At 41.0% G+C, this 17,833-nt stretch overlaps 1 protein-coding gene across 3 annotated transcripts in view; it reads right to left on the reverse strand.

Annotated features, from left to right (window-relative positions):
- Positions 1-17,833, reverse strand: part of GALK2 (galactokinase 2) — a 130,208-nt gene that overhangs the window by 36,387 nt on the left and 75,988 nt on the right. For all 3 annotated transcript variants that reach the window (XM_047075132.1, XM_047075134.1, XM_047075133.1), the window contains 3 exons: positions 17,308-17,406; positions 15,690-15,842; positions 5,891-6,101 (listed from right to left, as the gene is read on the reverse strand). In XM_047075132.1, coding sequence (XP_046931088.1) covers positions 5,891-6,101; positions 15,690-15,842; positions 17,308-17,406 — 463 coding nt within the window. The remainder of the gene's footprint in view (positions 1-5,890; positions 6,102-15,689; positions 15,843-17,307; positions 17,407-17,833) is intronic.

Here is a 17,833-nt window from a genome sequence, read left to right on the forward strand (position 1 = left end):
CTCAGGTAACGATCTCACAGTTCATGAGTTTGAGCCCCACGTCAGGCTCTGTGCTGACAGCTTAGAGCCTGGAGCCTGCTTCAGATTCTTCTCTGTGCCCCTCCCCTGCTCACACTTTGTCTCTCTTTCTCTCTCTCTCTCAAAAATAAGTAAACATTTAAAAAAAATTTGTTTAAATCCTTTTCTCGGATAAAAGCCTAATACAGCCCCACATCAGTGGTTAAGACAGCAGAATGAGGGCTCTGGAATTACTGCGTGGGTTTGAATCTTAATCATTCTGTACCTCAGTTTCCTCACCTGTAAAATATCAAAATATTGGAACCTACCTTATGGGATGTTCTTAGCAACAAAATCATCTGAAGCCAATCTTTTACCCTTTATGCTTCCCTAAACTAAATCTATGCAGCCTGTGCTATATTTCACTTATATAGATTTGAAATGTTTAAAGTCCATGTGTGAATTCAAAGACCACTGTCAAAAACATTCAGATGCAAGACAGAATGTTCTGTTGGCTGAAAAACCTTGGTATTATTCTTTGTTTCTAGAATGAAAAAGGAAAAGTCAGCATTATTAAGTTTTTTCAATGCACCAGCCTATTTGATATTGTAATGGAAAATGCACTTGCCTTTCTCTTTTAAACAGAATTTCAAACAAAAACATCTACCAAAAATTATTCCCTAGGAGCTGCCTAATTTGGGGAGTTTGTCATATCTCAATAGTACGAATAGATTAGGAGGGTGGGGAGGGAGGTGGTATAAAGGAACAGTGAATGCATGAGTATTTGAATGTGTGTGTCCAAATGTGTTCATGCCAATTTATACCCTGGAAAAGACTATTTCATGCCTGTACTCTAAACATGAGTACAAGTATAGCAAATGTCTTAAAAGGACTTAGAATAGTGTAAGTGTTTATAACATAGTAAGTACTCAATGTTAGATGTTGTTAATATATTATTATTAATGTAGAATGAACAGATTTTTTTCAAGGCTAGGCATAACCACCCTTTTGTTAGACTTTGAGTGCCTTCTTAAATTGGCCTCCTCCCCATTAATACTCCATATGGATAGAAGAAAATTAATTCAACTCATTTATTCATTCAGCAAATATTTTCTAGGCCCCGCGGGAATACAGAGGTGCACAAAACAGGGATGCTTTTGCAAGGATACAAATCCTGGGAGAAGATGGTGCCTCGTGGCTCACATTTAGTTGTCATGACTCTTTTAGGGTTTATTTCTGGGAAATGCCATTATAGTAACTACTGTATGCAAGTTTCATATGAGGCTGGAAAAGTTGTTTCCAGCTTGCTTTCATGGGTGTAGGTCACCGGAGTCTATGGGGCTGCTTTGTCAGGAAGGTTGACATCCCCTTCCTCCTTCCCTGCACCGTGTATGATCTTCCTGAAGCTGAAGGCTCAATATACAAGGATGACCTTCCCAGAGAGAGGAAAACACTTGTCTTTGACAAAGAGGATCAGTGTCGGAGAGGTAAATGTTTAGTCTCACTGGTCTCTTTCCCACACTACATCCTCTCCTGCCAGCCATGCCAAATCACATGAATTCGAGAAAGTTGGGGAACTCAAGGGTTTGAAGGTACAGAGTATGAAGAGGTGGTCAAGGTCACCGGTTCATTCTGGGCCTGTCTCAGTTCAAGATGGCCAAATGTATTTCAGACTACTGCAGGGGTCAACTCCTCCTCAAAATATCCTTTCAGAATTTCATTTTAGCTCTGTTAAAACACTCACACATGGGGAAGAACATTCCAGAATTCTCTTGCTTTTGTGGCTGCGGAATGGCCTCAGGAGCCAGAAACGAGGCTGCTATTTTAAGCCTTGTAGGATAAGGGGAAGATTCTGAGCTCTAGCCTACCCATCAGTGGCAGGGGCACTGACCAGGGTACAGCACAGATCACTGGCAAGATTCCAGTATGCTGATACTGGGTTGTTCCTACAGAAGTTGAGAGTTTTAAGATGCCATGTCTTTAAATTCATACTTAATAAGGTATGACCACATTCATGTTTAGCTCCTTAAACATTTGAAAAGGGAAGGTAAACCAATGAAAAGGGGTATATAATGTGCACAGCTGAAAGAGGAAGAGGAAAACCCAGCAAGGAAGCATTATCTTCAAGTGATCTAAGATAAAAGATACAACCATTTTTTCCTAGAAAATAAAAAGCCTTTACTCCTGGCATGATCCTGCCTTTTGTGGCCAGATAGCTGAGAAGTCAACAGGAGTGAGGAAAAAAACAGAGACACTACAGAGAGAAGGAGAGGAAAAAGGATGAAGTGAAAGCTAATTATTCCCGCACTTGACCTTCCAAAACAACTTAAGCAACTTGAAGCATATGTTTTGTGTATAACAAAAATAGTTACTTGATTTATCCTTTTATACTTTGTTTCATAAGAATCTATTATCTTGCAAAAATGAAAACAACAGACAAAACTGAAGGATTCATCATATTTGGCATTAGAATTCCATCACCTAGATTTTAAGGATTTCTGCCCAACCAGTATCTGTAAACACTAGGAACGTCTATATTTTCCTTTGGAGTTTCTTCTAGGCTCTTTATAGAAAACTTTTCTTCCAAAATTCTTATAAGAACGATTACATTGTGTTGAGATCATAGAATTTAGTGCCTGACATCTTACAAGGTATTTTTAAATTGATTTCTTTGATATCTGATATCTTTCCAACACCTAATTGGAAATTGAAATTACTGACCAACTGACTCTATTTTATAAGTACCTTTATATTTTTCCATCACATAAAAACAAACTACTTTTCTTAGACCTAACTGAGATAATCTATGAGAGTCACAATTTATCAAATGAGAAAATTCCACAGTACTTCTCTCAGTTCTTCTAAACACAGCAGCTCAGGCACATTCTGGCCAAGTTGAGTTTGCTCCCTGAATTAAGCAAGCTACTGAATGCCACATGATTTTACACTTCTAAAGCCAAAGCACCAGAATGGAAATGGCCAAAAGGCAACTCTAACCACAAAGTAACCTATCTTCATCACCTCTCTTCAGTTTCAAGAAAAAATCAGAGCCAAGCAAAGTCCAAATTCAATATTTTCTCACTTGGTGCAAGATTGCTAAGGCCAGCTTCTAATATGCTGGGGTAAAAAAATGAACAGCAGAAAGAGAATTGGATTAATCAGAAGACTAGGATTTGGGATCTGGCTTTAGCACTTACTTCCTATAAATCTTGACAAATCATGTAACTCTCTGAGTTCTTCACTTATGAAATGAGGAGAACCAGGTGACCCAGAGTTGTTGTGAGATTCAAATTATATGATGTGGGTAAAGAGTAATATGTAAACCATAGAGTAAATAACAAGCTTTTTGAGGTGTTTTACTCTAGATGTCTTCCTAAAGAGCAGCCCATGCCAGTGCCCTGTGCTTGCTGAAAAGCCTGATTACTGCTCGTGACTTTGGAAATCACAGGATCTAAACAAATTAGTCAGCAACCGGCCAGCACTTTGTCAGCATATGGTCACAGGCAGTTACTAATCTAAGCAATGAGATTCATGTCCAGCCCAGCACAGTACACCGAAGCTGCAAGGCCACCCCAAGGCTAACTATATGTGCCCACCTCTCCTGACTCTGACCACAGCTTCATCTCTTCCTCTGGGTTCACACCTTAGGAAACACCTCCCATTGAAATCAGCCTGGCCCCTGAGCCTCTAGAAACCCACACATCATACCACACCCTTAGACTATTCCTACCTGTGGGCAAGACCTGACAAATAATCCTTCAAATATTTCTAGCCAGTCCCTAGTCATGGACTATAGCCATTCTAAACGACATCTAAAGGATTTGAGGATTTTTCCTTTGTGTGTTTAATTTTAATGGCCTCTGAGCATTTCCAAATCTAATTATTAGAAATTTGGAAAGAGAAAACAACAATTGTACATGGGGCTTTGGAAGTCTGGCTGGTTTAGCAAAGGCTGCAAGCTACAGTTTGATTGTAAACATCTCTCTCTGTGCTGTAACCTCACAGTCAACATCTCCCAACTCACACTCATATCCAGGTAAAGGAAGCAATTTTGGCAGAAAGCAAACATTGGATTCCACGTGCCTTTGGGAAGACATGGGTCTCCATGATGAGAAAAGTTAGTTCTAGTCAAAACTAAGCACGTTATTAAAGTGAATATCCTGGAATAAAAGGCGGAGGCACCCTCCAGAGTTCTCTACGGCGCCAACTCATACGATCTAATGCAGCCCAACATTTAGTAAGAATCCTATCTTCTAAAGGGTTAAGAGAAACATTGGCTTAAGGTCTTAGACCAACCAAAGCACAAACTCAGAAGAAACAGGGCAAAGATACAAAAGGATCTTGATCCCTAAAGTTAAAGCTAAGTGTGCCAAGAGAATTCGGCTGGAAATCTGACTGAAGTTAGATGGCTGGATTCAGAAAGTAACTCAAGTGACATTAATCTAGGAGATTCTAGAACCCCACAGACTAATTTATGTTCATATTTTTGTTTTGTTTTGTTTTGTTTTTTAACTTACTTATTCCAATAGCAAAAGAGAAAGAAATCCTTTGAGGGTGATAGAATTACAAAATGGATTCATTCATTCAACATAGATTTACTGAGTACAAACAAAACATAAGTTAATTATTGAAAGCATTGCAAGCATGCCAGTAGGAAAGTTATTTTAGATGAAGGGGTAAGATTAAGCATGCATCATTTTTATAAAAACAATCAAATCCTTATTCTTTGGGGGGAAATTTTTAAATACATATACATAAATAGAAAGGCACATACTCTGATTAGGAAATTATCTTTTGTGTTTTCCAAGGTTTTCTGGGAAATTAACTTATTCTTTAAATGCTGAGATAGAGAGAGGTTGGAAAGACAGGCAGATATAGAGAACAAGGAACATAGATACAGAGAAAGAGAACAAGCTGTGGATTGAGAAGGATCCAGAAGAGATAAGAATTATATTGAACTTTTTAGATAGGAACCGCATTTCAGAAAAGAGGAAAGCTCTAGTCAGAAAAGGGCAGTGATGTTTAGGATTAAAGGTCCAGAGGCAAGACCAAGATGCAATTAGTAAGTGGAATGGTCCAGCCAAGACAACACTATACGAGTGGACGTGTATGGGCTCGAAAGGGAGACAGGACAGAACACAGGCCAAATTGAGGAGAAATTTAACATCCATGTTAAGCAGCTTAGGTACTGAACTGAACTGAAATGGGGCTCTGAGGCTGATCTTTACAAGCTCCCAACCCAACTCTACCTCCAGAAATGGTTGGATCTTAGCTAGATGTCTCTGCCCCACCTGCACCACTGGTATTGACTTTCCACAGATAGATAACCTTTGCTTCTAGGAAGAGAAGCCACCCCAGTGCACCTCCAACCTTTACCTGGCCTTCATCTCAGGGATCTGATATTATCAGCGTGAAAACAAGATCTCTTGAAAGCAGCAGGCAAACAGAAAAAACTTTCACACTAAAGTGGGCAACAAATTTCAACCTAAGCAGGGAAGACTTTCTGGTGTCCCAGGGCGTGTCTCAGCAGTTATAAGCACTGTTCTAACCTAGACCTTTTTATGTAAATAATATAATAACCAAGAAAATGGACAGAAGAAAAAAAGAAAAGCTTACTGAAATAGGAACTTCTCAAGGGCAGGAACCTTGTTTTATTCACCTTTGCCTCACCGGAATACCTGGCATATAGCAGATCAGGAGACATTTGTTGACGAATGAATGAATGGATTTAATGGAGCCAAGCATCTAGATAGTTAAGTTTGACAAAACATACACATTCTCCAAGTACCCTCAGGCATGCTTCTAAATCAGTCAAATCCATGGGAAAATTGTAATCTTTCCAGCTGTGAGTATGGGAACAATCCACGTTCTTAACTTTCTTCAGCAGACTCACCGTCTTGAGTGTTTGGACTCAGAACTTGGGTTCGAAGCTCCTGCAGGCTAATTACCAAACACCTGCAGACCTCCTCAGGGCTATAGGGTTCAGGGTGAAGGGCGTCCTCCACGATCCCGAGCATTTCTTCCAGACTGACCCCTAGTTTGGCCTGCACCTCCTCTAGCCGCAGTATTTTATCCCATTGCAAGCCTTTGTACTTTGCCAGGAGCTGTAAGTTCAAACCAAGATAGTGGTTATCTTTCATTTCAGAAATTGATAGGTGCTATTTTAATTAGCCAAATTCAACTTTAAGCTGTTGGGTTTTGGTTTTTGTTTTTTTTTCCTATTCAACCTATCCACAATTCCCATCATTGCTTGAAAATGCACACTGGATTCATATGTTTGGAATTAAACATGCTTGTGTGACACTCGCAGGCTAGTTAAATATTTTTCCTTAAAATTCCTAATATCCCACTGATTTTTTTTGTTTTTGTTTTTGTTCTTTTTTTTTTTTTGCCTGCTACCACTTTCCCTCAGGGCTATTTCTTGGAATGATTTTTTTCTTTTATCCCTATTCAGTTCATCCCTAATACACCACTCTCTATAAAGTCTACAGAAAGCTACTCAATTCTCATGTGACCTGGGTCCTGAGGTGGACACTGTATGCCCGATTTCATTAGAGCACTTCCTGTTTACCACATGCCTCTTTGAAAATGGCTAATGAATTTAAGTATCTGGGCATTTGGAGTAAAGTCCCAGATTTTAAATGAAAACCTCATTGGTGACCTTATGAAAAACCACTTCATTAGATCGCTGGTAGAACTAGCTCTGTATGCTTCTCCACCCTCAAGGGAAGAGTGTGGCTTCCAACTGCACCCTGAGGCATCCCTTAGTCTGATGGAGAGGGTTAAGTACAAACCAAATCTTTGTAACCAGGTCCACTTATGGGAACCTCAATCCAGAATGTGTTTCATTCTCCCCAGACCACTCGCAGCCCTTCAGAGCAGGAGACAATCAAAAGAGTGAAGATATCTCTCATCCTAAGGTCTATAAAATTCATTCCTTTAGTGTGAGGCAGGTGCAGACAATACAAACAGCAAAAAGAAGCAAGTAAAAGAAGGGGAAACTAGTCTTCAGGAAAATGTGCATCTGATTTACTCTTCTATTATGCTGATGATTTGATTTGCTTTCTTTTAGACAGGAAGCAGGGTTTACCAAAAGACCATTGAACTTTGGTTAGGGCCACTCACTTCTGAAGAATGTTAATAACAGAAGTTCTTATATTCATTAGTCCTCTTTTTAAAACTCTGGCTAATACATTTGAAAGGAGTTAATGATTTTAAGGCAGAACTGGGAAAAGAGAAAAAGAATTCTATTTTTCTGTTCAATTATTTCACAGTACATGGTACCATTTCCAAAGCAAGGACTAAAGCTAAGACCTTTCCTTCTGACTTTGTTTGCTTAGAACATTTAGTTAGCATTTGAGCAGTGCTAGATTTGATACCTCCATGGATTTGCTCTTTTATTTAATTCATTCATCCATGGTCTATATTCCAATGTATTGCCAAATTTGTTTGAGAAAACTTACAAAGACATACATAGAACAATATATTTATATTATACAGAAAAAGAACTTAAGTTGATAATCTCCTAGAATGATACTTTCTTGAAACACAGATCCAAACCCAGCCAAAATAAGCAATGAAGCAAACAGAAGTAATTATACCTGTATATGATTTAAAATGTGCTTTTTATTTCTTTTAATCTTCAACAGCCTTATGAGATGGGTGTTATTACTCTGTTTAAGAGGTGAGACTAAGTGACTTGTCCAAAGTCATCTAACTAGTAAGAAACAGAGTTAGAAATTAAACCCTGATCCTCTAACTCTTTCTTGATTTCTCAAGGCCACATTCTCAGTGAGTCACGGCCAGCATCTACATGGTGTTGCTTACACTAGTTCAAATTGCCATTCAAGCCCTATGAATGCATTTCTAAGCACAAACTAAGATTTATGCTAGAAATGAACATTCCAGTGATTTAAAAACACTTTGATAGATGTGTTCCATCAAAAAAAAAAAAAAAAAAGGAAGGAAAAGGAAACATAAAAAAAGATGGCCCCCGAGTGATGACTGTGGGCTCTTCCTAAGGACCTTTTAGTAAACAACAGTCTTCAAGTTTCCATCCCTGGGCTCACTTGGACAAGTCACATTGCCTCAGGCACTTGAACCAAGGAAACTGGGCCAGGGATGTGTGAGGAGAAAGTCTGGGAGGGATGCCTGCTGCTGCCTACAAGGTTGTTTTTTTTAAGGCAGCCTCCATGTGTGCTTTTCTTCCATAGACATAGGCACTAGCATACAAAAGTTAGCATTCACTCCAGCAATATCCCAGTTTGCTGTTGGGTCCACATGGCCAATTTGATATGTATTTCAATTAACAACAGCAGCATGGCCATGAGCCACCGAACAGCGTGCTGTGTCGTAGGAGTAAAATAGGAAAGCTGCTTAAGCCCTTTGGAATCTGGCTCAGGAAACAGAAAGATGTGACTTGCAGATGAAGGAAGGGGATGGGTAAGATCACTGTTGCTCAAAGACAGAGCTTCATGAAGGAATTTGCCACTTGAGGCCCTGGTGATTGGCCTACTTCACAGTTGTGAGTCAGGGCTATGAGTCAGGGCTATGGGTCATTTCGTCACAAGTTCCTCACTTGTAGCAGGGTGGGGAAATAGGAGAAAGCAGTTCTTTGTCAACATCTAGCACTTTCTTTGCACTGCTGCAAGTACTAAGTCTTCGTATCAGATACCACTTGTGGGAGGCTCCTGAGCTTGTTCCATGCTCGGTGGGCAAGAAAGCAGCAACAAGTGTTTTGTCCACAGTCATGGAAAGAAGCAGATAAAGGGTGCTAGGATCCTGTCTCAGGTTGGTGTCTCTCAGAAGCAGGCCCTAAGGCAAGTATTTAGAAGAAAGGATGATTGCAAGATGCTGGTAGAGGAGTAGAAAGTGAGACAGGAACAGAAGCCAGTGCAAGGTGTACTGATACAGACAGGTGAGGCCGGGCCCAGCAGGCCCTCTGGAGCCTGTATGTAAAAACCTCAGATGTGCCCTGCCTGTGGGCAAGAAAGCTGGGATATTTACCCACTAACTCTCATCCATCATCCGGTGGGGGCTACTTGCAAGCTACTTCCCTAGCACTTCCAGTTTGTGTCAGGTGCATACTCAGAGCTCTGCTACAGACAGAAAAAGCCCTCAGTCCTGGAGAGTTGCTGGAGCTTGCTGTCAGAGAGTGTGCTGGTAGAGTAGTAAGATATGGACCCTATTTCAGGAGCCTGACTGTCAGAATCCACCTCTCCTTGACTTTCCCATTGCATTCAGCAGTACTAACAAATCAGTGGGAAAGGTACCAAGTCTCCTCTTCACCTGGTCAGCAAAAGGCTAGAATTTCTAATCCCTTCCCTTAGTTACCTCTAAAAACACTCCATTCAACAAGCTATCTTCCATACAACAAAAGCAGCTGTGTTGTTTTGTTTCGGGTTACATAAATCACACATGCTTTTTTTTTTTTAATTTTTTTTTTCAACGTTTATTTATTTTTGGGACAGAGAGAGACAGAGCATGAACGGGGGAGGGGCAGAGAGAGAGGGAGACACAGAATCGGAAACAGGCTCCAGGCTCCGAGCCATCAGCCCAGAGCCTGACGCGGGGCTCGAACTCACGGACCGCGAGATCGTGACCTGGCTGAAGTCGGACGCTTAACCGACTGCGCCACCCAGGCGCCCCGACACATGTTTATTTTTAAAATTTCAAAGAACACAAACAGTTCAAAGTACAAAAAAAAAAAAAAAAAGCAAAGTACAATAAATCGTCTGTAGTTATCCCAACGAGACAACTACCAACCACCATTTTCATAATCATCCTATCATATATTTCTACAAATGTTATGGATACCTGCACACATATAGCTCTACATAAGTGGGATCATACACAGATGTTTTATTGTGAATCCTTTTCATTTTTTGCATATCTCTCCCTTACCCGCTTCCAACTACACAGAGCTGTTCTCCAGTATTCCGTGGCAGGTGGTGACTTCCGTGTGCACATTGCACTCATAACCACCACCAAGACAGAACCACAATGACCCTGTGCAGTGTTAGTGATCCGCACTGCCTGCACTCCATAGCAGGTTTCAGGCCACAGGAGAAAGCCGAAGAAACCCGCACAACTGTGCAGACATATCTACCACAGTTCTCACCACACCCTCAACACATCCTGCCTTTTTTTTTTTTTAGAAAAAAGGCATCCCCAAACATCATGCTCTGGATCCCACTCACACCTAATTCATAAGGGGCACAATGGAAAGAGCTGGGATGAGGACAGACCTGGACTCCTGTGCTTACTTAAAACAGGTCACAAGCTACCTTGGCCCAAAACTCCCAGTATGTAACATGGCTCACTTGATGTCTACTTCACAAGCTACCATGAAGATTAAGTAAGATAACACTAAAAACACCTAGCACCTTGGAGGTGCCCAGGAGGGCACTATGGTTTTCCTTCCCTCCCCATGTTCCCCTGCCTCTCTAGTAGTTCTCACCTACCTGACACCTTCTCCCATGCCTTCAAACATACACAGATGTTTCCTGTCTTAAAATCATTATTCCTAAAGCTACCACTCTTCATTTCTCCCACTCTTCCCATACCAAACTCCAGTTAAGGAATATGGCCTCCCAAAGGTTTTTCTTACCTCCCAAGCCACTCCCAAAGCCCCTGGAGTTTTCTCAGTCCCTTTAAAAAGTCCTAATAAGTCAGTGGTTTCTGGCACTCGTCAGTCCCTACCTTCTTCAAATTTCCTGTTTCGTTGGCTTCTATAGCACTGAGTTTTCCTGGTTTCTCACCTCTCTGGTCCCTGCCTCATTTCCTTCCATGACTCATTTTTCCCCTTTCATTATCTCATTGAAGTCACCTTCCAAGTTTATCCCCCGACCTTCTGATCTTTTCTTGCCACACTCTTTCCTTCAGCAAACTGAACTTAGCTCTTGATTTCAACTGTTATCTCCAAACAAGTAGATCTGAAGGTTCTCCCCCTAGCCAAAAGTTATATTCCATGCTCAAATTTCTAACCACTTACAAGAAAATTCCATGGGAAATTTCACTGCCTCTCACTTTCCAGCCACCTTCCATCCAACCTTCCCTAAACCCACCCACCAGTGGCAGAGCTAGGCTTTCCACCCATCATTTCGGCTTAAAACTGCAGTCCTTATCAACTCAACACGTTTCCTTTATTCACGCTTGCCTGTGTGCAAGGAGCATTTGCTGAGTGCCCACTACTCCCCAGGCCCTAGGCAGACAACAGTGTTTATTCACAGGCACACACAGTGCCTGACCACAGGGAGGTCTCAGTCTACCAGAGAAGAGAGGTGTTAAACAAGAATTACACAGTGAAGCACTTCATCTAATTGCCATAAACTGCGATAATGGACAAATGCAGGATGTGGAAAGAAGGCATTTAACACATAAAAGGACATTTGACATAACAGGAGTGGGGAGGGTGGTCAGGGAAAATATCATGCCAAAAGAAAGACAGAAACCCAATCACAGAGAGCTTTATGCCCAACCTTTACCAGGTTCAGGCACAGCCTCTTTCATACCCCTCCCTTTTTATCCCATCCCCGCTTCTCTTCAACCTGCTGCCAGGTTCGTACTTCTAAAACCTTGCTAACAGCAGTGGCTCCCCATGCTTCCACGACCAAGCCTGGTTGATCCTTAGCGTGGTACTGAAGTCCCTGCCACAACCTGGTTCCACTGAACACATTGCCCCTGTTCCCCAATATGAGCGTCCTCTACCCTGCAGTGTGGTCTGACCATTCCGGGAATGCTCCACAGTAGAGTCTTGGCAGAGTGTGTTCTACTGAATCAACAGTGCTAAGCGAGACCGGCCACGTTCTTGGGTATTTGGTTTTTCTCCACTGAAATTCAAGAAAACTGCCAGAGCCCTGAGATGATGCCCACCTCTCACATTCTATCACTAGACAGAGAATAAGTTCCATATTGACCATTAAGTGGTAGGAGCTAAAACACCGGGCGAGTGATGGCCCCTGACTAGACAGGCTCTGTAAAGAGTCACGTTGTAAAATTTCCTTCAAGTGCCAAAGGACCACATGAAACTCTCTCCTTCATTGCTTCACATGTTGCCACAAGTAGCTCGGGGTATGCAAAAGCAATGGAATAATTTCTCTTCCCTTTCTGACTTCCCATAATGCTTATTATCAGCATCACACATTTTATCCCCCAATATAATTAAGGGATGCTCTCTTTTATAGACATAAAACATTTCTGGAAAGGTTTAAGCCACTGAATGTGTGTAAAGTCTGAAAAATTTTGTGCTCATGAAAGATTTCTGGCCACTTTGTTAATTTAAGAACATAAAAATGTGCTTCACTTAAAAGTATCCCTTACGCAAGTAGTAATTATAAATCTCTACTGAGTTTGCTTTGAAATGTTTTTAATTTTAGTTCAAATGGCTGTACCAGACTGTGACTTTCAGTGAATCTGCATCATTTAGTTTTTGGAAGCTACTAGAGGAGCTAGTAAGGAGAGGGGGAGGGAGAAAGAGAAAGAGAGACAGAAAGGAGACTTGAGGATAGAAGAAACTATCGATGTTAAAGCCAAACAAAGAAAAACCATCTTTGTTGGTTCAGTGTACTTCCCCGTGTTAAGCAGATACAAAAGGCACTCATTTTCCGAAGAGGAGCTTGGAGAGCTGGGAGCAGTGGGAAAATGAGTGTCATTCATTACAGTTTTGCTGCAGAGAGCTCTGTCTGATCAGTCTCATTTTTGAAGCTATTCTGATTAGTCATTAGTCATTCAGACACTTTTACCGTCTGAAAACAGAAAGTTTACCCAAATTAAGACAACTTTCTTTACCTTTTCACGTGGGAGGTTTCTTTCCTAATCTAATGAGACCATTTCCAAACAAATATTATATTCATCCACATGTGAATAAGAGAATGGAACCATATTAGAAGGAAAATGTGCTTAGTAAAATCTCAGCCTAGATTCCCAGGCAAAAGTGTATTCTTAACATCAAGATCATATTAGCAGTTTTATCTTTACTTCCCTTTTGTACAGAATCTCAGATTCTACTGATCTGCAGCAACACGATTCAGGAAACATTTTTCATCTTGATAAAGTCTTTCACTTGTCTTTCTTCCATATTTTAAAAGAGAGACAAATTCAGAGTATATACCAATTGGGAGGAGTAGGGGGCAAAAAGCAAAATTCAGATGCCAGTTTCACTGACCAGAGTACCTCTAAGACGCATGTGGAGCTATCAACTCAGAAGATAACCTCAAGAACAAGAGGTTTTGCAGTGGAGTAAGGTTTTTCAGCCACTACTGCTTCCAAGAGAGATGGCTTTTTTTCCAGTTAACTCTCAGACATTTCCCCATTCTGACAACTTCCACTAGAGACTCAGCCCCACGCCTGCGCTCCTCTCTCCCCTTGCATCTTGAGAAGGGAGGAGTCACAACAGGAACCCATTTCACATCTCATACTCGTTGTAGCTGTAGATCTCATAGAGGACACCTCATTTCATGATGAAACTTTGAAAACAAAGTTGTGTGTGCATAAAGTCTCCTCAGGAAGACTACACTTACTCATCAATCTCAAAGTAAAGTCAGCAAGAATAAACCCTCAAATAAATAAGACACGAATTTCTTCCACCTCCTGAAAGAGGAAGCTTGTTGTCCTAAAGGAAAAAAAAACTTCACTGTCATTGACACTTTGATACTGAAAAGTTTACTGCACTACTTCTCATATATGCACGGATCAGATACTGTGAAGTTTGATATTAAAACATTGCTTTTACACAAATTTTAGAAATTATCTGAATGAGTAAATTCCAAATTTAAAACATTTAAACCATGATTTTTAAAAAAATATTAATGCCAAAATGTTCCAGAAAAAAAGCACCTTTTATTTTTCTGGCTCATCGTATCTCAACTCCCCCTAACTTCACAACTTCAGGTGGTGGGAGGAGGGTAAGTGGCAAGTCAGTCACAGGAATAACTGTACCTTACACAGTAGCTGTAAGGTACTTTCTCCACAGTAGCTCGTCCAATATGCACTGGTAAAATATTGTGAAATTGAGCAAAATACATATGACAGGGCAGGTAACACAGGGAGTTATTCATTTATTCGGCAAATGTTTATCCTGTGCCTATTTTGGCCTAAGCACAATGCCAGGCATTAGAGAGATACAAGAGTTAGCAAGATGGATGCAGTCCTGGCTCCCGATAAAATTGTATCAAAAGGAGGAGACAGGGGCTCCTGGGTGGCTCAGTCGACTAGGGATCCGGCTTCGGCTCAGGTCATGATCGCGCAGTCTGTGAGTTTGAGCCCCGCGTCACGCTCTGGGCTGACAGCTCAGAGCCTGGAGCCTGTTTCCGATTCTGTGTCTCCCTCTCTCTGACCCTCCCCCGTTCATGCTCTGTCTCTCTCTGTCTCATAAATAAATAAACATTAAAAAAAAAAAAAGGAGGAGACAGACATTAAACAATGGTGATAATTCCATAACTGAGAAGTGTATGTACAATGAAATTTGAAGGGAGATTTAACCTTAGTCTGGGAGTAAGAAAGTCAAGGAAAGCTTCCCTGGGGGACATTTAGGCTGAGACTTCAAAGAAGGCAAGGGGAAGAGCATTCTGGGCATGTGCAAAGTCCCTGGGGTGGGAAGGAGCATTATAACCGGAGTGTAATGGGAGTGGGGGATGCTAAGACAGGAAGAGGATGAAGTGCACAGGCATCAGATCTTGCAAGGCTCTCCAGGACTTTTTACTTTATTCCAATGAAATAAAAAAATTTGAAAGGTGTTAAGCAGGGGAATTATCTGATCAGACTTAAATTTCTAAGCCCTCATTCTAACTAGGAGAAAGCACAGTGCACCTCCTAAGCCAGAACCCACTCCCCAGCTCCAGGCCTTAATTCTCTCCACGTTTCTGGTCATACCATGTACCTTTCTGGATCCTCCATAACATTTCATTTCTGCGTCATTTTTGCAGCACCTGCTTACATACCATACCTGATCACATACTAACCATTTCCTCTAATTTTAACTCTAATTTCACATCCCTCTAATTTTAACTCTCCACTCTACTCTCTCTATTCTTATGTCTTATATCTCTCTGTGTATCTTCATGCTCCTAGGCATACAACAGGTATTCAATAAATACTTCCTAAGTAGATTTAAGGCTTGACTGGCAAGATTCTTCTAAACTATGGAACAGAGAACTCCCAAAACTCCCTGCTGGTTTGTGTTTCCTTTGCAGACATGTAAAAGTCTTTTGGGCACAGGAGCATTACAGCGAGTCTGTTTTTTTAGAGTGACCAGTGATGGCCCGCTGCTACGAAAATGGTACATCTGACAGCAGCAGGTGTTGGGGTTACCATCACATTTGTTGAGGAAACAAGATCAGTTATGGTCACTTCCCATCAGTCACCTCTAACTACCTTTCTCCACCCATACCTAACCCACGGCCTGTGCTTCACAGATATAAACTCTCCTCTTCTCCCCATGCCACCCTAGAAGACTCAACTGTGAAGTTCACATAGCTTCCAAATGCCTAGAGGTTGCAGGGCATACCTATAGGTTTATTTATCTCCTGAGTTTGGAATCAGATTGCTCTCTACCCAAAGATTATCATTTAAAATATTGCTGCACTAAGAATGTTGCCCTAAACTTTAGGGAAAGAGACAAAGTAGCAGGGAAAAAGGAGAAAAAGGACAAGGGAAAGCCTACTCCAGGTTTCACTAGTGTGCCAAGTTCATACCTTTGCAGCCAGCCGACACTCCATCACTCTGATATTGAAGTGTGAAGTCGCTGCCTTATTCATTTCCACACAACTGTTGGCAATCACAAACACTGCTCCACTTGGGAGTTTCACATCAGTTGCCCTCAGAGGACTAAATTCTATCAACTTGGCCTATTGGAAGAAAAATGACAGGTGAGATATAATGTATTAGAATTCAGAAAATGTTAAATACTTTATGTATTTATTTACCTTAGCAAACATTTTTCCTAAAAATGCACTCATTCGATTCAAATATTATTATTGACTTCCAGGCACTGTATGAGGCACTGGAGATACAACAGTGAACAAGACAGACATTGTCCCTGCCTTCATAAGAGCTCACAATCTAGCAGGAAAGACAATCAAGTAGACAAATACATTTCTAGGTTGTGTTACAGTGGTAGCAAAGTGCAGGGAGCTTTATAGACACATAGTTGAAGCATCTGATCACCTAGTATAGGCTCCTTTGAAAAAAGGGAAATCTAAACTGAGTCTTAAAGGATGAGCAAAACTAGGGCAGACAGAGGATTTCTTGACCCAAATGGGATATCAAAGAGAGGGAAGAGCATATGCAAGTTCAGAGGCAAAAAACATGAGGTGTTAATAGAGCTTTGTGTATTGAAATTTGGCTGGAGCTCAAAGTTGGAAGGTTGAAGATTGGTGACAGGGTAGGCTGGAGAGGTAAAGCAAGGGCCAGGTCATGAAGTGTTTTTAAGCTCAAAGACACTGGACTTTGTTCAGACTCTATAGCTAACTTACATTAACATCAGGACTCTTGCCACCATCTATGCTTGTCAGGTCTCATCCCAAACACCCAGAGTATGTTCTCAACATTAAACCACATTTTCTCATGCTTCATGTCTTTGGCTTAGAGAAATCAATAATAAATATTCTTAATAAGAAGAAATCCAGGTATTCTTGGAAAATAGCCAAGCCTGTAGGAATCTGATGAAAAACTAAGAAAAGGTTTTAAAGAAATGTCTGCTTCTACTTTGGAAATGGGTTTATGGGCAACAACCAAAACCTCTACTCTGCCTAAGGGAGTTGATAGCCAAGGGGAAGTAGTATGCAGCTAAGGAATTCATCTCTGGCTTACCATCAACATTCTTTTCCCCGCCACTGAAGCCCCAAAAATGTTGACAGAGAAAAATGATACCAAAGTGTAAATTATAAAAAGAGGGGTTGTGAATATATGTGGTAAGAGAAGTTAACATTTGGGTTTAAAACCAACAAGAGATTATGAAAATGCCATGAGATGAAGTGATTTGGGACGAGAGCGGGAAAGGAGGTCTCAACAACCAAGGAGTTGAGAAATCTCATTTAACAATGAAAAGAAATAGAAGGGGGAGAAAAGTAGACACAAGAGAAAAACAGACTTGAAGTATGGTTCTGGAAGCCTAAGAAAGAGGTGATCAACATGAAACATAATAGGTGAACTGATAGCAGCCTTGAATTACAAAGCAATTGAGAAATACCATTTACAATAGAACCTGATAGAATTGGTGGCCCAGAACCAAGGATGTGGAAGATCTCAGGGCCTTCCTCTCCATTGGAACTTTGCCTAGTTGATATTTCCAAATAGCTTAATGTCACCTACAGTTCCTTCTTCTGCAAGAAATGATATGGACTGGTCCATCCCTCCTCCTTCAGTGCCAATATAACGCTCGCTCTTGGCACAGATTTCTGCAAGTTCCACCTGGAAAAGTAAGAATTGATTTGTACTGTGAGTATAGCCATAATCTATTTCTCATTCATTTCTTACTCCAGACATGACAGATAGGTTTGAATTCCAGTGCTAACTCTGATAAATTGATAAAAGCTGCCTGAAACATTGTGTTAACAAGGACTCTAAGACTACCATTGAGCTCAATAGGAAAACATACCAAGATCAATTAACATTTGCAGTGGGATCGAATTAGAAATAGACTGTGCATGCCATGTATTTGCTATCCATAAGAGATTCCACAAAGGCACCTGGGTGGCTCAGTCGGTTGAGCGTCTGACTCTTGATTTCAGCTCAGGTCATGATTTCACAGTTTGTGAGTTCAAGCCCTGCATTGAACTGCTCTCGGCACAGAGCCTGCTTGGGATTCTCATTCTCTCTCTCTCTCTCTCTCTCTCTG

The sequence above is a fragment of the Lynx rufus genome, unplaced genomic scaffold (assembly GCF_022079265.1).
Source record: "Lynx rufus isolate CCGP_SWC_20201006 ecotype Redwood Valley unplaced genomic scaffold, mLynRuf1.p SCAF_13, whole genome shotgun sequence".
Taxonomy (NCBI): Eukaryota; Metazoa; Chordata; class Mammalia; order Carnivora; family Felidae; genus Lynx; species Lynx rufus.